This window comes from Rhamphochromis longiceps, linkage group LG10 (genome assembly GCF_057381845.1).
Source record: "Rhamphochromis longiceps isolate RC_006_pf linkage group LG10, R_longiceps_female_GT1.1, whole genome shotgun sequence".
Lineage (NCBI taxonomy): Eukaryota > Metazoa > Chordata > Actinopteri > Cichliformes > Cichlidae > Rhamphochromis > Rhamphochromis longiceps.
This window is the reverse complement of record NC_140566.1, coordinates 34174960-34196178: the sequence shown is the minus strand read 5'-3', so window position 1 is coordinate 34196178 and position 21219 is coordinate 34174960. Positions and strand designations below refer to the sequence as shown.

General features: G+C 41.9%; 2 protein-coding genes and 1 non-coding gene across 4 annotated transcripts; all 3 read right to left on the bottom strand.

The window, feature by feature from the left end:
* Positions 1 to 246: 246 nt before the first annotated feature.
* On the bottom strand, positions 247 to 8018 carry LOC146661275 (uncharacterized). 2 transcript variants are annotated; one of them, XM_085421380.1, is made up of 2 exons: positions 7864 to 8018; positions 247 to 4592 (listed from the first exon to the last, which is right to left on the bottom strand). In XM_085421380.1, the coding sequence occupies exon 2, from the start codon at positions 4434 to 4436 to the stop codon at positions 1764 to 1766; it is 2673 nt and encodes an 890-aa protein (XP_085277506.1). In that variant the 5' UTR covers positions 4437 to 4592; positions 7864 to 8018; the 3' UTR covers positions 247 to 1763. The 2 variants fall into 2 exon arrangements, with proteins under 2 accessions (XP_085277506.1, XP_085277507.1); XM_085421381.1 differs by having other exon boundaries at positions 7868 to 8005.
* Positions 8019 to 10197: 2179 nt separating this feature from the next.
* trnav-aac (transfer RNA valine (anticodon AAC)) lies at positions 10198 to 10270 on the bottom strand. Its single transcript has one exon. It is a non-coding gene; the product is annotated as a tRNA-Val (tRNA).
* Positions 10271 to 13574: 3304 nt separating this feature from the next.
* LOC146661273 (uncharacterized) lies at positions 13575 to 19580 on the bottom strand. The gene is made up of 6 exons (XM_085419707.1): positions 19315 to 19580; positions 19085 to 19147; positions 18129 to 18191; positions 16115 to 16192; positions 14380 to 14511; positions 13575 to 14276 (listed from the first exon to the last, which is right to left on the bottom strand). The coding sequence occupies exons 1-6, from the start codon at positions 19520 to 19522 to the stop codon at positions 13999 to 14001; spliced, it is 822 nt and encodes a 273-aa protein (XP_085275833.1). The 5' UTR covers positions 19523 to 19580; the 3' UTR covers positions 13575 to 13998.
* Positions 19581 to 21219: the final 1639 nt, after the last annotated feature.

Below are 21219 nucleotides of genomic sequence, written 5' to 3'. Positions count from 1 at the left end.
TGACTAAATATGGTGTAATGATCAACTTAAAAATTAATGTACCCATCATGTGAGGATATACTAATGAAAGTTTACAAGTCAATTAGTCTCATTGGGTTATTTTTACACTTTGAATTGAATCACTTAAAATGCAAATTGACTCCATCAGTTCAAATCTGCAGGGTTGGTTATATAATCCACTGGAAGCCTGTAATTATTGTGACAGCACACTGCAAGCTGCATTAGTTTAGTTGAAGCACATTTGTGATTTATTACAAGTCCACACATGTTTGTGCAGGTTTCAACATTTTTAACAGGTGTTTTTAACACATTTACAATATTTAGTAAGGAATAAAAGATTTAACATCCTGGGCAGGAGCTGCAACCTACAATCCTGCAGTCAGAACTTCAAGAGCACTCGATGTCCCATTAATGTGCATGTTGTGATCACTTTTATTTACCTGGGCCATGCATGTCACGTTTAATGTAAAAACTAAGTTTAAAAAAGTATCCACCAACTTTTTAAGGGCTGACCAGACTAACAAACCGATATTTTGCACACAGACAATTTCAAAAGCTAGAAAACACTGAATCTTTGAATAAATTTGGTTTGCCAATAAAAGTTAAAAATGATGACTTCTGATTTTCCTTCACATATAAAATAAACAAAATATGAACTGGAACATCTGTACCCCCTGCCAAAACATCTGGTCATGACTCGAAAGCTCAAAACTCATTTTCTTTTTTTCATGTAAATCAAGAAAATGAGCGACGTGAACATTAAACCACAGCAGTGAGCGCGGCTTTATGTAAACTTTTACAATAACAGGATATTTCACCGACTTTTGATCTTTACTATTGAAATAAAGTCAAGAGACAAATAATAATGAACACTGACCAAATTTTAAGGTGGAATGTTTTCTTTCACATTTTATTAAATGACGGAGGTGACATCACGAATCAGTCAAAACAATTAAATACCAATGCCAGCCGTGACCATTCATTCTGTCCTCTTTAACTCACGTCACTGATGGTTGAATTTCGACCGGTTTACATTAACGTGGATAGTCTACTTCCTCGTTTGGAGAAAAAAAAAGTGGCACCGCTTTTTTCTGTTACACTCCAGTCGTAACGCACCTAATGGTAAGCAAAAGAACTCTACAGCAAAAGAACTCTACTCTACTCTAAAGCAGCACTGAACCAGTCGAGGAGGCCCAGCAGTAACACGTCGTTCACATTTTAGAACCTTTATCGTCTAAGACTGCAAAGACCCCACATCCTGAGACACAGCTGGATCTGCTGGGCACTAACATTAAACTCTGATTTCAAGAAATCAAGTTAGAGAATCTTTATTTTTCCTGCCCCTGTAAACACCTGCAGCACATCCTAAAAATGTATTTGGCCTTCCTGACTGAATTCAAACATGATCAAGTTTCAGTTTTTTAAATGCAAGTATTTCTTCTTCAAGTTAAAAGATATTTGCTACAAGTAATCCCAAGATGTCAACAGTTAAAAAAAGAAAAATGTGATTGCGAGAGCTGTTTTTTGCCACTTTATAGACCAAAACAAAACTCGATCAAGCAGTCTCATCCTCTTTATGCCCACCAGGGTTAAGGTCAAGTTGGATTTTAGGCACATGCTGAACAGAAACAGAAAGAGGATCCCCATTTCTATATGAATGGGTAAAGGTGAATTTAACTGATTTAACCTGGTAGATATAAAGCAGTTCAGTCGCAACTCTATCCTGAAAACTGACATTTGAAATACAAACAGCAGCTAGAACTTTATTCTATCTCGACTTCCATATCAACAGGCTTCAGTTTTCGGACAAACACAATGTCATCATTGTCATTATTAAGGTCCGGCTCGCCAAAGTCATCCTTCGGCTCCTCTTTAAAGACCACCTGGGAAGACTCAGGGAACTTGGGGGCCTCGAAAGGGAGCTCAAAAACTTTGGTCAGGTAATCCCCTTTTCTGCATTTTTTGCCAGTCATGGCTAGGACCTGTGAGGCGATGGACCAGGCGAACTCCACCTTCCGGTGGCTCTGAGAGCTCAGGTCGAAGTTGTACTCCAGAATCTCATACAGAGCAGGAACGTATCGGTTGTAATTTTGTTGCACATATTGGTGCAACTCAAACAAAACTCCTCTTGTCAGAACCTTCAAATCAAGTTTCGTTTTGGTTTCTGATTTGGAGCTGAGGTCGAGGTCCAGTCCGATCTCCTTGCAGTTCTGGTAGTCAAAGTGTTTGACAAATCCACCAAAGCCATCCAATTCCCCTTCTAGATCTGGGTCCCCATCTTCGGTTGGTGAGTGTGGAATCTCTTGCAAGTTGCCATTCAGCGGGACAATCATATTTAACCACCTGTTGATTTTCGGTGACATGTTTTGCTTTTTCATCAAGCTTTTCTGTGTTGTGTACCATCTCTGGATCTTCTGCGCGGCCTCAGTCTCACCACTTTGCAGATGAAGATCAAAATTGTGCTCAAGGATGTCATTAACAGTATTGCGGGCCTCACCACACAGCTCCTTTACAAAGCTGAAGATCTCAAGCACAGCGCCTGTTGTCAGGATGGTCAAATCAAGCTTCTGGTCTGACGGGCGTTCTACGGTTGACCAAAGATTTAGACCCAACTTTCTACAAAAAGGGTGTTCTTCTTTTTCAGCTTCTTCCCTCTTTGCTGAATCTGATGAATCTAACCCTTTCTGCCCTTGACTCTGGAGTTCCTGTTGAGTCTGAAAACTGCTGGTCACATCAACCATGTGGTATATCTCAGGGAGTTTGAAAGGCTTGCAGAGAAAATCCATATTCTGACTCTTCGGGTGGTTCACAAGATTTTTATGTTTTGCCATCATGTAAACTAAGAAATTGCGCTCATGTTGCTCATCTTGGAGCGTAAGAGTAAAGTTGTTTAAGAGAATTTCAAATAAAAAACTGCGTACACTCCTCGACAAAGCAGTTCCTAACTTGAAAACCTCCCACATTACCCAGTTGGTCAACAGTTGTAGATCTAAGCTCCGTTTTGGTGAGCAAAAGTTGAAGTCTAATCCGATCTCTCTGCAGTGGGCGAACATATCATTGACTCGGCTTGACATCAGGATCTGTTGTGTGCGAGCGGCGCGCCTCAGCCACAGCCTCTGCTTTGGGGTTTCTGCACATCTTCCCTCAGAGAACAGACACCAGTACGATTCTTGACTTGCATCCTTTGTCTGTGTGGGTGACAAAGAAGATTTGTGGCCATAACTCAGAGGCTGCATCGGTGAGATGAAGACTTCTTCCTCTTCTGGCTTTACATCCTGCAGCACATTCATTTCTACCTCTTTTCCTGACAAACAACTTTCAGGTTCCACATTTTCTGGCTCAGCTTCTGTTTCTGACTGCAATTCAGTCTCAAACTCAACAGGACACATGTATGACAAATCATCCTCCTTCATCTCCTGCATTTTGCTAGCCTGCTGCTTCCGTGTTTGTCTTTTATTGGTGGCCAGCATTTGTGCTTCCAGTTCTTGGTTATCTGCATCAGGTGTTTTTCGTTTTTTACCTTTATATTCCAATTTATTCTTCTCAGCCGGGATCTTAAAAAGTTCCTTTCTGAAAGTGTCTTTGTCCTCAGCTGTCAGACAGGTGTATTTTCTCTCTATCACCCTGTTTAGACACATTCGGAACTGAGGTTTATCAAAAGCATAACCAAAGTTGTGCTTGACCAGTTCATAAACTAGGTAAGTGTGTTTTCCACACAGCACTCGGGAAAAATCAAGCATCTCTATCATCACACCGTTGGTGAGCAGACTTGGGTCCAGTTTCTGTTTGGGGGCGTGACTTGGTCGAATAGCTAGGGTCACACCAAGTTGTGCACAGAAAGGGTTAGCGCCCAGTGTTTTTCTTAAACGGATTCCTCCTTGTTTTTTTACAGTGTATTTATTGCTAGCATCTCTGGTAGTTTCAGCTTCGTGGTTGTCTGAAGACTGACAGTTCTTGCTGGAGACAGTGAGCACTGAACTATCAGCAATTTTGTTCCATTTAGGACAGTATCGTCCTGACACATCTTCTTTGGACCCGGCTAAAACACTTGGATTTGGCAACTGAAATGTTTCTTTCCATCTATTTGGCTTCATCTTTATTTGCTCCTTCAGGTGTTTAATTTTGTTGTGGACACGAACTGCATAGATGTAGCACAGACTGTCATTGTTTATGTCAAAGCCAAGGTCGAAGTTGAACTCCAGCATTTCGAACAGGAAATACTTCTCAGACCTGTTCACTGTTTTGGCAAACTGACAAATTTCCAGCATAACACTATTCGTCAGCAGGCTCTGATCCAACTTCTCCTTCCTTTCAAGTGCCGCATTGAACTCCAGACCAATATCAACCAATTCTGGGAAGGGGACTGCTCCTTTTTGATACCTAATGCCATGGGCAATGCGGCGCTCCCAGATGTAGCTCTCCTCAATGCCATCCATATTGACATTTAAAGCCCAAAGTCATTAGAAACTGCTAGATTATGTCAAAAATCCTGGTCCTTGCTCAGGCACCTGGCTAGATTCCTAGACAGCTTTCTTGTAGAGAAAACAAGATATTATCTGAAGGCATCATCTTCACTGCCACATCTTCTCAGTCTGTAAGTAAAGACAAAACAGTTTCAATTATTTAGGCTTAGAAAAATCTTAAAGCAACAGGATCTGATTTCATCAAAATCCATGTGATGTATGCATTAAAAAATATTGAGCACTTGTAAAACAGAGTTAAACCGTGCTTAATAAAAATAGAGTAACACAGACTTAAAATCTAAAAATACGTTTTTGGAGCTTCATTTAGCTGCTTCCGGCGCCCCCGTGTGTGGCAGCCTGCTACAGCAGCTCTGCTCATTCTGAGTTTCTTTCTTTCTCATCTTTTTTTTTCTCATAATTTTTATAACTAACATATTAGCAATTAGACTCTGCAATCATGTTCTACCATTTAGACTTCCGCAGGCACAAACATCCTCCACTGCAACCACTGAACATCCAAGGTATGGACATTGAGGCTGTGGACAGCTACAGGTACCTTGGTGTTCATCTGAACAATAAACTGGACTGGACTCATAATTAGGACGCCCTCTACAGGAAAGGGCAGAGCAGGCTGTACCTGCTGTGGAGACTCAGGTCTTTTGGAGTGAAGGGCCCACTCCTGAAGACCTTCTATGACTCTGTGGTGGCCTCAGCTATTTTTTATGGTGTGGTCTGCTGGCGACAGGAAGAGACTGAACAGGCTGATCAGAAGGGCCAGCTCTGTTCTAGGATGCCCTCTGGACCCAGTGTAGGTGGTGAGTGACAGGAGAATGGTGGCTAAGCTGTCATCCCTGTTGGACAACATCTCCCACCCCACGCAGGAGACTCTGACAGCACTGAGCAGCTCCTTCGGTGGCTGCGGCACCCACGGTGTCCCCACTGCTGTCAGACTCCACAACAAAGACTTTTACAGCTGATCAAACACACAAACCCACACACGTGCAATAACACTAAGTGCAATACTCTTTTTCTAAAAACTTGTATGTTTACTCAGTTGTATATATCATTTGTATTCTATTTTTATCCTATTGTTAGGATTGAAACGAATCTTATTGGATTATTTTATTCTATTGTATTCTACTGTATAGTATTTAATTTTATTCTACTCTATTCTATACAGTTGTGTTCAGTATATTATTCGTATTGTATTCTAATTTTTGCAATTTAACTTTGCACTGTCCACTTTCTGCTGTGACAAAACAAATTTCCCACATGTGGGACTAATAAAGGTTATCTTATCTTAAACTACAGAAAGAATTTGAAAATTAGTTTAAAATATGCCACACCTAAGTGGTTTAAGTGCAAAGTCAAAATAAAATGCAGTCAAAGTATAAAGAAAAGAGTATAAAAAAGACATAAGAAAAGCTATACTTTTATCTATTCTCTATTCTTTTCTGTGCACAGTACATTGAGCTAATTGTACTGTGCACTCACTGTTTAAGGCCTGCGTAGCACAGATTGCCGCACTCTTTTCTTCCCGCTTTTGAAAGTGGAAAATATTCATTTTGTACACATCAGCACAAATCAGTAAAAAGAAAGACTGTCTGACAACGCAAGTCAATAGATTTAAGGTCATGAGGATTTTACATATTGACAGAGAGCACTGCAGTATCAGCAGATACCAGACACCAAAATACTGTGTGAATGTGTCACTAATGCAGCTTCAAGAAAAAGGTTGTGCGAGATAATGCACAGTGCAGAAATGATTAAAGCTCAACCTGCAATAACATTTTACTTCAGCTGGTGAATATTTTACTGTAAGTAAAAATATTACTTTAGCTTACTGTTTTGTATTTTAAAGTATTTTAATGGAAAAAAAGAATTGATGTAAAAGATGTGTTCAGGAACTCAGTTTTATCTTTTAAACAGTAAAACACACATGAGTTGTGTTCACTTCAAATCCACAGTACACTGAGAAACTAATTTATTTTAAACTAGTGGCATGCAGTACTGCAAGATTTGGTAATGAGCCGATAGCAAGAAACTACAGGGTCAGTATCAATTATACTAATACTTGTTTTAATAATTAAGGGTGATTCATCATCAAATTGCCAGATCTGAATAAATTTTCATGACCATTAAGTGTTTTTGGGGGATTTTTCCTTTGGATTATGAATTAGTTAAAACCCAGGACATAAATTATAAAATGTTTAAGTCTGCAGCACATCTACTTTCACAGGTAACACAAAAGGGTAATTATATTCAATCAAACCTGAGCCATATTATATTTGGTGAATTTTCATTTGCACTAAATGTTTTTCTTCAGTGCTTCAGTTAGATGACTGCTCTGTGCTGCAGCGGTACTTAGACAGTCAGGTTGCCTCTTTGATGAAACCGCAGAAACTAAAGTATCAGTCGCATTAGGCTCATATCGATCAATATCAATACAATGATAGGTTTCAATATCATCGATATTTGGATCGATCCGCCCACTAATATTTTAAGCGTTCAAAGTCCAGCACATGGACTCATGGCTCATCTTTCTTAGCTTCTCCTATTTATTCTCTGAAGTAGTTATCATCACTGTGGGTGTAACATAATTGTGGCCATAAGCGTGCTGTGAAGGCGCTGTTTGCACATTTAAGAAAATGTGCAAATAAGACAAGTTTGTTGTCCTTTTGTTGTTCTGTCACGACTGTGAGTGTGGCTCATATTTTTAAGAAGCAAATAAAGATTTCATACAAGCAAAACCCCTCAGTTTTTATTGACATCTAATAACAACAGTAACATGCATTAACAGTAGTCTTAAGTATACTTACTTTTACCTCTTAAAAAAACATTGAAATGATTGTTACAATGGCATTAATGCTCATTAAGAAAAAAGGGTCAAAGTGCATCATGGTTCAATTGTTTGCAGATTTTCTTGCATATGCATCATTTTAAGAAATTGCTAAAATATGACAATTTTCGTATGAATATGGGATTTTCCTAGTCTAATTTTTAAAATGAACGAACAGATTTAATCTTGAATTCTTCATTGAATTGTTTTCTCCAATATTTATCCTCCCTGGCGTCAAATTAAACTTTTACTCCGCCTGGAATGGCTGCATTACTCTTTGCAGCAATAGGCTGCAGTTCTGCACCAAACCAGCGGATTTCAGGTATTTGAAAATCTTAGATTCTTCGCTTATTGTTGCGCATGTCCTGGGGACAGGGGTGAAAGGTTAGCTTCACAGATTTATGTTAAAAGCGAACTCCCTGAGTTTCCTGTTGAGTTTATGGAGCTGCAGAAACACCAACATCGGCATCCGCGCTAACGTTAGCTTAGGACTGCAAAGCTAACTGTGGGTTGTCTCGGCGGGTGGACAGAAGCTCCGAGGGCAGAAATACAAGCACTTACCTACAGCTGAAGCAGAAAACGAACACATCGGTGGTTGGTGGGAGTTAGAAAGTCTGTGGCTGCATAGCTTTTTTAAAGCACGTACTGCAACACGGCGCTAAACAACAGCTGCAGCGACACATGCGTGCTTCCTGAGTACGGGTCGCGTTCAGGGACACATGTCGGACAATTCAGTTTTCACACAGTCAGTTTATATTTGTTTCACTTGTTACCCACAACTAGGGTTGCCAACTCCCTGAAAAATAAATAAGGGACACCTCGTGGCCAGGGCCGGGCAACCCAGTTGTCTTCACTCTTCCCAGTGTGGTGAATTTTGTAGCTCTTTTTTTGTGTGTGTGAAATTATTTTTTAACCATTTGACTTGAATTTGATTTAAGCAGATGCATATTCTTTGTGATATGACCATATGGGAAACAAGTGATCATTTAGCTATTTATTTTTAGCTCACAATGACAACATTAACACAGTAAAACAGGTCTCTTTCTTAAACAGAAGCCTGTCATTCTTAACTTTTGAGAATATAAGTAAATCTTTCTTTAAAAGAACTCTGTCCTGCTTAACTTAAAATTATATAAATTAATAGAAAGCAATAGAACGAAAAATATTCTTGTAACAGTGCGCATATAGTGCATTTAGTACAATTGGCTTCAGTTGAGGTATTATTTCAGCTTTTCTAATGCTAATCAGCTGCTCCTGTTTGTAAACCCACTTGTTCCCATGATTACGCATCATAACTCATCATCATTATTCATCTATGTATTACTTTTATGTATTATTCATCTATTTGTTGTAATCATCCATCCTTGCAGTTGTTTATTACACAAAATAAGTTATATTATCACACTTCTGGCCACATAGAGCTGATATTCACCGCACATGCCCATATTAACCTTAACCAGAGGGTTTAAACAACAAACCAGTGTTTACATACCATAACTGCTTCTGCCGTGGCCTGGTGGACAAAAAATTGGTTAAGGGTTCCCCGAGCTTTCACGCCCCTCATGTTCTTCTTGTGCCCACCACTAGAAGCATGCCTATGGAAAAAGTGCGCCGGCACACAGTGCAGCACGCTTTATAGGTGTTATCGTGCACTTTCCCAGCCAGGTGTTTTCCTTTTCCCATTCCTCCCTGTACTTTTGCAGCCTTTTTTCTTTTCTTTCTCTGAGGGGAACAAACATTGCTGCTCTAATGCTGGGCTCACACTGTGCGATTTTTGGCCCATTTTGAGCCGATTTTTGAGTCGTGCGACCGATTTGGTGATCGGCCCGATTTTGGCCTTCATCGTGCGTCGTGTAGTATACGTGGGGTAACGAGAAGCGATTAACACCTCACGACCAGCTCCCGATCATCAATCGCTCGTGAGGGTGTCACCACAGCCGCTCACACTGCTCATGCGCAAACACGTAAACATCGGTGAAAAAGATGGAGCAGCACGGCTGTGCAGCGTGTGATCTGGACACAAGCGATGGAGGCACAACTTGTAGAACTTTGGAAAGCTCATCCGAGCCTTTTCGATGTGGCATCACAAAATTATCACGACCACAACAACCGTGAAAATAGTTGGATTTACACTGCTGCTCAATCACAGCTGCATGATCATGTTTTTCATTAGCAATTTAGCAAAGTTGATGGTGGTGTGCGTGTCTGTGTGAGTGAAAGACAGAGAGAGCGAGCGACAGATTTTCTGTTATAACCTTCATGTTATGGAGGCACAGTGTGAGCACTCAGGTCGCATCAGAGCATCGGGCGGTATAGTGTGAGACCTGCATCGTGACCTGCAAACTTCTAATCCCTGCGAGTCAATCGTGCAGTTTGAGCAGGAGCTGAATAACGTGACTGAAAAAAATCGCACAGTGTCTGCCCAGCTTTAGGTGTACTGTTGTCCGAGACTTGCACCGCAGTGTCGGCGTTTGTTTCCCTGTTGGCCATGCTTCTTGTTGTGGTCATCTGTTGTCTTCCGGTATTTTCTCCGCAAGCGACCTTTCCTCGACCAATGAGATAATCTGAATTGTCATACTCGAATTGTCATAAGTGTGCTGTCAGCTCATTGGTCACAAAGCAGGAGAGGGGCTGGGAATTATGCTTTCAAACAAAGCGTTAATTCCATTAACATTTATAGACTACTTTTGATTCTCACTGTATTACGGGACAAAGTGCGTCCCTTATTAGGACGTGTACTTTTGTTTCTAAATACGGGACGATTCCGTTTTTTAAGGGACGGTTGGCAACCCTACCCACAACGCACCAAGACCACACGACTGCATGGCATATGGTTTGGTTACTTAAAGAAGACAAATTCATGAAAAAATAAAGTGAAATAAGATAAATAAATAATGTTTCCGCCCGGTTTCGAACCGGGGACCTTTCGCGTGTTAGGCGAACGTGATAACCACTACACTACGGAAACCGTGTGGCGGCTAAAGACACCTGAGCATAGTTTTTAAAAGCTTGTATGCGGTCTACCGGTTGCACGAGTGTTTACTTGTCATCAGCAGCCCCCAACCTTTTTTGCGGCATGGACCGGTTTAATGTCCGACAATATTTTCACCGACCATTAAGGTGTCACGGATAAATACAACAAAATAAAATGATATGACCAAGACAGTGTTAGTTTGTAAATATAATAATAAACGCGAATTCACTGTTTAATTGTGTAACTTTATCAGCAGGATCCTCCTGAAATACGCCAACAACAATGAGAGTAACATCCTCCTCTCTGCCCCTTAAGGGTCTCTGGTCGCTATGGTAACACGTAAATATCAATCAATCGATCGATCGATCAGACCTTTATTTGTCACATGCAAGTTTGCGCCTGCAGTGGAATTGGACAACCAACCATACATACATAGCACAGACAGGTGGGAGACAGGTAGTAATTTGGAAGAACATTGAAATGTACAATACAATGGGCAAATGGAGGAGGGAAAAAAGAGACCTCTACTCATACTGGGCTCCTTGTGGGAGGTCAGCATGAGAACAGAAAACAAAAAAAACTCCTCTGCACAGAGAGCACATCACAACCCCATGAAGCACATGACAAGCAACAGGATGGGTAACGGGGTGAGAAGTGAGCTGATTACACACAGCCATCTTGCCATGCGCTACTAATCCAGCGCTGGACCTGCCGTCTGACCTCGGCCTTGGAAGCCTTCGAAGGCGTTTGGAGTCCAGAATGGGGGTGCGTAAGATGGCGGCAAAGAGTCTAAACAGTCCGTTATCAGGGAAGAATTTGTTGTTAAGCTCCAGCCTTGAAACCACGGCTGGCGCTGATATGGTAGCCACATGAAATGATGGTGTTTTCCTGTAGTGCGAACAACTGCATATCAATTTTACAGTCGATCTAAATGTCCGTCACTGGTCTCTCAATCACCCATTGGAGGGCCATGAGCCTCTCCGAAATGTTATCAATTTTGCGCTCAAAGAGCATAGTCTGAGGCTATGTCCACACTAGCCCGGATAACTTTGGAAACGGCGCGTTCGTCTGAAAACGCTTTGCGTCCACACTATCGTTTTCAGTTGTTTTCACAGAGTTGTGTGTCCACATTGAAACGGCCTAAAAAACACTTACGTTCCAGTACAGTGCATGTGTGAAACACAAGACGATTTGACCTGCCTCATTTCTGTCTGCCGTTTATTTACTTTCCGGCTCTTTGAAACTGCTGCAAAAGGCAGAGGAAAAGCACCAAGTTTTTTAAATGGACTAACAATGAAGTGGAGTTGTTGCCATGTGTGTCCCGTCTGTAACAACTGAAAATAAAAATAAATGAGTGGTCCAAAGTGAAGGATAAGCTCTGCATAATGTAACAAATGGCTCTCGGAGGAGGCGTATGCCCTTTTTCTCCTCTCCTCCTCTCCCTTAGCTTCCCTGCTTAGCCTCTTGTGTCCTTGTCTAGTCTCGTGTTCTTTGTATTACTTTCCCTGGAACACGCTCTCACAGTCTGTTTCTAAAACCTAAAGAGAATTATGGATTTGATCAACTGGTCTCTGGATGCTATTGACATCCTTTTCTCAATGAGAAGTCTGGGCTCGGGAGAGCCCGAGTGTCCTGGAGGGACTTTCCCTGCCGGATACACGATGGACGGGTGGCAGAAATGGAGGATCGTGTGCCTGGCGGGACTGTCGATTGAGGACGCTGAAGATATCTACCTATTCGGAACCATGATAACAGGGTGCTCACACACACAAACTACACCCTTTTTGGCTCCTACCTCAAAGCACACTGTGCGCTGTTGATCTTACGTGCTGCACAATAATGTTTAATATTTAGTATTTACTGTTATATTCCTATAGATCATCGTGATGTTGTTTATTATGTTGCTTTCGTTTTCTTCTGCTTGTTTTCTTTTTTCATTCTCAACAGGTAAAATCTACTGTTATCTATTGTTAGCTAGTTTATTGTGATGGTGTTGTTTTTATTATGTTGCTCTTTGTTGTTTGTTTTCTCTTTTGGTTTTTTATCTCCATACAGGTGATCCAGGTGTTTTGTTTGCTTTTCTTTTTTTTCTTACCCCCTTTCTCACCGTCTCTTCTCTCCTCCTCTATTTTTCTTTCTCTCCCTCTCTTTCTTTCATTCTTTCTCCCTGTCCTATCACCCAGGCATGTCTGTCCCGTCTTTAAAAAACGAAAATAAAATAAATACATAATTATAATAAAGGTCAATCAAATGGACCAATATGGCAAGGCCATGATGATCCACTTGGTAAAGTAAATCCACTTGGCATCTTTCTTGGCCTTCAGACAACAATGGCTAAAGATCCAAACGGGACAGGCAAAAAAAAAAAAGGAATACTTTGAGGACCTCCCTATTTCCACTGACACGTCTTCCATAAAGGAAGGCTTTTCTTTCAATGTCTAGCTAGCCAAGTGGTGGAAGGCTTTCACTTGGGTAGTATCTCATCTCTGAGATCAACAGAAGGGTTGGTGATAAAGACATATTATTATATTATACAGATCCATTGTGGTGAAGAAAGAACTGAGTGAATAAGCAAAGGTCTCAATTAACTGGTCGATCTACATCCCTACCCTCACCTATGATCACGAGCTGTGGATAGTGATCAAACACATATAAAGAAATCAACAGCGTTAGTTCAATGATGCTTTTATTTTGAAAGTAAAGAATAGAAAGAAATAACCCCGAGTAAGTTTGCAGTCAGTTATCTGTGTCTGGATTCATCCATCCATTCGCTTATCCTTTTCAGGGTCAGGGGAGCCTATCCCAGCTGTCATAGGGCGAAAGGCGGGGTACACCCTGGACAGGTCGCCAGTCTGTTGCAGGGCTAACACATAGGGACAGACAACCATTCGCACTCAAATTCACACCTAGTGACAATTTGGATTATCCAATTAACCTATCCCCACAAGCTGCATGTCTTTGGACGGTGGAAGGAAGCCGGAGTACCCGGAGAGAACCCACGCAAACACGGGGCGAACATGCAAACTCCACACAGAAAGACCGCGGCCTGATGGTGGAATTGAACTCAGGACCTTCTTGCTGTGCGGCAACAGTGCTAACCACCGTGCCACCGTGCTGCGGTGTCTGGATTCAGATGAAAAATAAGGAAACATTCCTCCACAGCACTGACACACATTTTATATCAAACTAAATCAGATGTTTACATTTTTATCATGATAGTCAGATTAAGTTTAACATCTGTTAAGAGTTTAAGAAAAACACCTGCATGATTATCAAAGAAGAGAAAAAAACTGTTGGATTTTGCCCAACTTAACAGGAAAGACTCCAGTTAAAAGCAAACATGTGGGCCAGCAGTCACCAAAATAACAGACTGACCAACACAGGACAGTGGAGCCAATAAAAAACGATGCAGTTTACCAACTTATAGAAAATAGTCAGGACCTAATGGAGGAGCAGCACTTTATGAAGAGCCGACTCAAAGAAAGGACAAAGAGAAGAGAATCACTGAGCATTTAACTGGATTTATTTGAATCAAAGATAACAAGAAGAAGTAAATTATCTGAGTCAGTAGAAACAAATAAACACAAAACTAGAACCCAACCAGAAAGAGAGAGAGAGCAAGAAACTGATTATGGCAAATGATTTACTTCCTGTTTATCTAATGGCTAAGCTCCGCCCACACAGGTTAGTCCAAACAGGAATTGTTGGAGCTGTCACACCTCTCACATGGTGAAAATCAGATGACCACTGAAGGTGGTTTGATGGTTTTCATTGTCATATATCCTTGAATTAGCCCAGAGACGTACAGTCACCTGATCTCCAACCTCTAGAAGCAGTGAGACTCCATTAGAGGCACTTGCGAACCCAGATGATTGTTCTTCATATGCAAGAAATTTTTTCTCTTCATTCCTGAACAAGAAAGCACCTACAGATGCGCTGTCACGTCCTAGTACTTTCCAGTCAAAGTGGTAGACTCCTCTCACTGGTGCAGTGAAAATACCTGTGGGACATTTGTTTTTGTTAAATGGAAAATCAGCTGTTAGAACATCTGGAACATCAGCCTGACATCAACATAGCTCAGAAGTGACATTCAGTGTTATTACCTGTGTTTTTGTTGTAGGCATTTCCAATGTTTGTGACAACATGTTTGAAGACCAGAGTAGTCTCTGTGTTAAAGGGTCCAGTATATCCTTCACCTTGTTCCAGCAGAGAGGCTGAGAACGCCACCTGTTTGACTGAGAGAGAGAGAAAATTCATTTTAAACTTCCTGTTTTAGAGTTAGACTCTTCCCAAAAAAGTGACCATGACAAAAACTTTACAGCTGAAAGCGTTTCACTGTCACAGAAGAAATCAAACTCTGTCAAACTGAAATTTGATTGAATCTATTTTTGAGGATCCCAAACTCGTCCTTTAGATCAGACAGGAAGGTATTTTGTAGCTTCTGCCAAGACAACAAACTGTGTTATTCAGTGTTTTAGTTGCATCTTGGTTTGTGCTTCAGACAAACATGAACTCAGTTTAATGTCATTCAGTAAATTAGATGCAGTAATGAACTTAATGTGTGTTCTGAAGCTCAAAGAGTGCTTTCACTTTGATGACCTGCACAGAGTGGGGATACACCTGTAAACAACACCTCTGTTAATCACAGATAACAATCACAAAAATCCTCTACTCGCTCTCCTGCTCCCACATTATTAGAACTACAAACATGGCTGCAGTTTTTATTTATTGCCATTTTTGAGAGTGAATATTTTAGGAATAAGTTTGGACTGGCTGTAGTTTCAAATACTAATTTGTGGTGGGGCTTGGACTGTGGTGCCGTGCGAACGTGGAGTTTTAGGCTTAAAATTAGAAACTGGTTAAAGGACTTACAGGCAGACAAACAAAAATCATCCATTCAAAACATTCTGACACCCTGTTGCCGGTTTCACACTCATCAGTATTTGACTACTCAATCACTTAGAGTAAATCAGCAGTACTGACTCTAAATTGTAATTCATATATTGTAATTTTAAATCGCTATTGGGAATAGTTGTCACCATTAAAATTATGATTGTGCTTAAAATAAACTACACCGATACCTAATAAACCCTCTCTTAAAATCATCACTGGTAGGTCAAAAAACATGACGGTGGTCTACAACTACCAAATTTGTATCACTACTTCTGATCCAATAGATTAAAAATTGATTAAACCAAGCTTATTAGACAGCTCTTGGCTGGACCTGGAACAAATTTCTAATCTGCCTTTCATATACTCCAGTATCATGACTTAGTTATCTTAATTAATTCCCACCAGGCTGGGAATTAATTATCCCATGTATCCCATGTAAATGAACACCCATTAGGAACAATCCAGGTCATAAAAAGAAGATATGAAATTTTCGAGTCATGAGTAACGTGTCATAGTCTAGAACAGCGGCCCCCAACCACCGGGCCTCGGACCGGTACCGGTCCGTGAGTCATTTGGTACCGGGCCGTGAGATTTGAGGCTCAGGTGTGAAATGTATGGTTTTCAGGGTTTATGAATAAATTTTCTTTTTTTCGGTACCGGTACTAGTTTTATTTTATTGTATTTATCCGCGACACCTTAAAGGCCGGTGCATGAAAAATATTGTCGGGCATAAACCGGTCCGTGGCGCAAAAAAGGTTGGGGACCGCTGGTCTAGAACATCTTATGCGAAACTGAAACTTGAATTAAAATATGGAATCAGCAAAAGTAATTTTCTTGAATATCAGCAACTGAAAGCCTTCATGTGAAAAATGTGAAATGTGTCTGAAAATGTGTCAAATATAGAGATATTTCAGCATTTCTAGATTTCAGATTTCGACACAGTACCATGTTGCTGCTGCTGCTTCATCTGGTTGGCCTCAGTCCTCTGGTTCTGCAGTTCAGTCTTCAACTTTCCTGCTTGTTCTGAGAAAAATGTGAAATTGTCCTTGAGCACAAACTAAAGACATTTAAACACAGTGACACCACTTTATGGACAGATTATAAATTGATGAGCCAAATGTGAGTCAATTATCTGCACCTAACATTTCTACAGAGCAGAGCCCACACCTCCAGCAGAGCTTCAACAGCATCCCGAGGGAGAATGGCAACATTGAGTCAGAATGGACCATGTTCTGCGCCATCATTGCTAAAGCCATGGCCCTGAGCTGTGGTCGCAAGGTGGTTTGTGCCTGTCGTGGTGGCAACCCCCGAACCAAATGGTGGACACCGAGGGTGAGGGGATAGCCACCAGGCAGAAGGAAGAGTCCTATTGGGCTTGGTGAGCCTGCAGGACTTTGGAGGCAGCCGATAGATACCCACAGGCCAAGCGGAACATGGCTTGGGCAGTGGCCGACGCAAAAACTCGAGTGCTGGAGGAGTTTGGAGAGGCCATGGAAAAAGACTTTTTGATTGCCTCGAAGAGATTCTGGCAAACCATTAGGAGAATCATGAGGGGAAAGCCGTGCTCTACCTGCACTGTGTATAAGGCAGGTGGAGCACTGCTCACTTCGATTGAAAATATTGTTGGGCAGTGGAAGAAACACTTAAAGGACCTCCTTAATCACACTGGCATGTCTTTTGAGGAGGAAATATAGTCTGGGGATGAGAGGAACTATTCGTCTATCTCCGGAAGTGAGGTCACTGAGGCAGTTAAACAACTCCTTGGTGGCAGAGCCCCTGGGGTGGATGAGGTCTGCCCTAAGTTCCTGAAGGCTCTGGATGTTGTAGGGCTGTCTTGGTTGACACGCCTCTACAATGTTATGTGGAGATCAGGGGCAGTACTTCTGGATTGGCAGATTGGGCTTGTGGTTCCCATTTTTAAGAAGGGGACTGGAGGGTGGGATTCAACTATAGGGGGATCACTAAGTCCATGCCAGGGTGCTGGAAAGGAGAGACTGTCTGTTAGCTGAATCTCAGATACAGGAGGAACAATGCAGTTTTTGACCTGGTCATGGAACACTGGACCAGCTCTTTATCCTTTCAAGGATACCTGAGGATGCATGGGAGTTTGCCCAACCAGTCTACATGTATTTTGTGGACTTGGAGAAGGCATTTGACCTTGTCCCTCGGGGTGTCCTTTGGGAGGTGCTTCAGGAATATGGGGTTTTCTGGCTATTGCTACAGGCCATTTGATCCTTGTAAGACCATTGCTTGGTCCACTTAGCTGACAATAAGTCGGACTTGTTCCCAGTGGGTGATGGATGCCGTCAGGGCTGTTCTTTCTCACCGATTCTGTTTATAACTTTTTTGTAATGAATTTCTAGGGATAGCCAAGTGGCAGAAGGCTTTCATTCGGGTGGTCTCAGAATCTCAACTCTGCTTTTCACAGTTAATGTGGTGCTGTTGGCTTCATCAGGTGATTGCCTCCAGCTCTTACTGGAATGGTTTGCAGCCGAGTGTGAAGCGGTGGGAATGAAAATCAGTACCTCCAAATCTGAGGTCATGGTCCTCAGCCTGAAAATGGTGGAGTGCCCATTCCGGGTGTGGCGCAAGTCCTTCCCCAAGTAGAGGAGGATCTCACCCCTTTAAGTATCTTGGGGTCTTGTTCACGAGTGACAGGAGAAAGGATGGGAGATCGACAGACAGATTGTTGCTGCACCTGCAGTGATGCATGCACTGTACCGGTCCGCCATGGGAAACACAGAGCTTAGCTCTGGCTTGGCTTAAAAGATAGGGTGAGGAGTTCGGGCCAGCTGAGAGATATTAACTCTCAGCTGGCCTGTGAACGTCTTGGTGTACGGATAAGCTGGAGGAGGTGGGTAGAGATATGGTGGGCTCAGTTTCTGTGCTTAGGCTGCTACCCCTGCAACCCGGCCCCGAATAAATGAAAGAAAATGGATGGATGGCTTTCATACAGTACCTTCTGACAGCTGCTTCAGCTGGTTGATCTCAGTTTTCTGACTCTCCAGCTTTGCTTCTAGTTCTGAGAAAATACCATAGAAATAAAAAGAAAAATCTCACTGACAGCACAAAGTAATTCACAGGTTTTTATCTATAAGTAGGAGAGTAACTGTGGCTCTCATTCTGTTCATGCTACACTGAGCAGTGGCCTCCTCCACGTCCCCACATCCTCCACCTCCACCTCATCTTTATCCACAGTCTGTGAACTCTGGCTGTCCCCTCTGTGTTTTCTGAATGTATGTAAAAGATGGCCACTAAAGCTTACCCCAGATCACTGGAAGAGTGATTTGGGTTACATTCTGCCATGTCCCGTGTGTCATTTTCCTGTCTACTCTCCACTGTTCCTCCCCCGATAATGACTAAAAATGCCTGAGGAAAAACTACAAGATTTGAAGGCTAATCTTTTGGTCATATGTATATCCAGAACTCACATATACTTTTGGAGATATTCTCAGCTGCAACATTAAAAAAAATACCACCTTGTTGGAATATTGATATTACACAGCTATGTCTTCATCCATGAAGAGTTTAAAAAATCTGGATGTCTAACAAGTAAAACGAGCAACTTATATCTGCAGGTAGAGATATAACACAGACTTTAAATGATGGTTAGAATTGTTGTATCAGCAGAAACTGGTGTTTAAGTAAATGTTGAATTATTTGGTTTGGAAGAGTTTGCCATGAAGAGGAGCTGTGAGCTGTTTCATTATAAACACATTACAGTCAGTTCCTGATGTTGAGATGAAAAAAACCTGTCTTTTTCCTGGTATAAAATAATAGGTTATTTTGAAATAAACATTTTTTATGGGAGTTTTCTTTCTTTTTTTTTTTTTTCTTTAAAATCAAATGTATGAAAAGACAAAATAAAATAAATGTATCATATGGACCAGGTCAATGATGGTTTCCACACAGTACCTTTTGACTGTCGCTTCAACTGGTTGATCTCAGTCTTCTGTCGCTTCAGCTTTACTGCTTTTTCTGAAATAAGTGCAAAAGGAATTTGTTTCCCTGTACCATGAGTTTCTATGAAGATTACTTTGAAATTTCTATACCAAAATATTCAGTTTCACAAGAAAACACATGACCATGAATGTTGGTCATTCCTGTTTCTGATGTTCTGGATATTTCTGGAGTCACACTGGTACCTTGCTCTCTCTGTAGGACAGTGATCCGCTCTGTCTGCAAAGCCAGTGAGGTGGTCAGCTCTCTCAGCTCAGCGTGGAAGTCCTGTGGACAGGACTGTTGCTCTGCAGTCTCAGTCTGATCTGCTGAAACAGAGCAGACCAGAAGCAAAAGTGGGAGAAACATGATGATCTTCATTCTGTCAACAGAAACCTGCTGTATAACTGTCATCTGTTAATCTGAGAGTTTTATAACGAGGGGAAAAGAGGCGTGAATGAGGAGCTTACTGCCCCACATGTCCCCTCATCCTCCACCTCACACACTGCAGAGCCACAAGACCACGCCTCCTACAGGTGCTGTTGGTGAATGATTGAAGAAGCAGACTGCATGAATAAACAATCAGGGTCATGTAAACAGAGCAGGAATGAAGAGATATCGTCCCAAAAGTTTGATTCTGTTCATCAGTTCCCAACGCTCCTTCACAAACAAAGACCATCCAAGCATTTTCTGTAATCCTAAAACTGGACTTTGTATGTGATGATGAGATAGCCTTTATTTGTCAGTTGCAGGTCTTTTGCCCACAACCGAGATGACAGACCTTGCCGACCGTACATACAATACAAACATCACATTGGGGAGACAGGTCAGGCCAGGTAGCGAGGAAAAAAAACATTGAAATGTGCAACACAAAAGGATAATACAGGAATGCACAGGTATCAACACACCATAACACAATAAACACAGACAAGCAACATGGGAAAGAGTTCCAGTGTGTACATCTGATCTGGGACCGCTGCAATCTTTCGACTGCGCCTCCAGCTGACCCAATGTCCACATCATGGGGGAGGTAAGCGTTGGAGGTGGCGTTGGATCCGGGGTAGGGAGGGTGATGCGTGAGTGAGTGCTTATCAGTATCAGTATGTGTATGTGCGTGCGCGTCCATAGTTCAGCTGAGACAGTGTCCTTCGCCCTGCCAGGCTAAGTAAACAGTCTTCCAGCCAACCCAGGTGGCCTTGCAGGGAATGGGAAGGAACAGACTCAACACAGTCGTTATCAGGGAGTTGTTGTTCAGCTCCAGCCTTGAGCTGGCGCCGAAGGGGTAGCCGGGTTATATAAATAAATGTAACTTTTTTTTCATTGAATGTTGGCTTGATCATGTCCAGAGGCGGAGCCAGACATTTGAAACACCCGGGGCTTAGCCCTAAAGGATAGTATGCATGTGGGATGGTTTGGGGGGGGGTTAGAAATGACTGAAAGATTAATAGGCTCTGCTTTGAGTTTTGTTCAAAAAAGAATGACTTCATATAGGGAAAAATATATATCACATATGCAGGACACCTTAAACTATTTTTTTAATTAAGCAGCGAGGCAGAACAAAGTCGGGGCTGCATCAAGACACGAGGACTAAACCCCGATTCAACCAGACCCAGAACTGATCCAGAATTAAAACAGGACTACAACAGTTCAAAATCAGGACTACTCAGGACTTAACCAAGACAGAACAAGAGTCAGAACTAGATGATAGTAGTAGAGATGGACCGATCCGATATTACGTATCGGTATCAGTCCGATACTGACCTAAATTACTGGATCGGATATCGGAGAAAAATAAAAAATGTAATCCGATCCATTAAATATCACGAAAGCACCTCACAAAACTTGCAACACGCCGTAACTCACCTCAGAACGTTAGCAGTCGGAGCAGTATGCATCACGTGATAGAGCGGCTGTGGCATGCGGGACCTGTCGGTGGTCTGGATAGCATGTGGAGCTTCGCTAGCAACCCGGCATTTCATCTCCGACAAAGTTATCCCCGAGAGAAGTAAAGCAAGTGTGTAAGTCCATCTCTGAATGTTTGTAAAGCATTCCTGCGTTAAGCTTAACAAGCGACTGCCTCTCGCTCTCCGGCTGTAAAATGAATAGAAGTC

Coding starts and splice junctions, on each gene's coding strand:
- LOC146661275 (XM_085421380.1), bottom strand. CDS start 4,436: ATGGATGGCATTGAGGAGAGCTACATCTGGGAGCGCCGCATTGCCCAT.
- LOC146661273 (XM_085419707.1), bottom strand. CDS start 19,522: ATGACAGTTATACAGCAGGTTTCTGTTGACAGAATGAAGATCATCATG. Junction 16,193..18,128: donor GCTGAAGCAGCTGTCAGAAG/GTACTGTATGAA, acceptor CATTTTTCTCAG/AACAAGCAGGAAAGTTGAAG. Junction 14,512..16,114: donor GAAGCAGCAGCAGCAACATG/GTACTGTGTCGA, acceptor TCTCTCTCTCAG/TCAAACAGGTGGCGTTCTCA.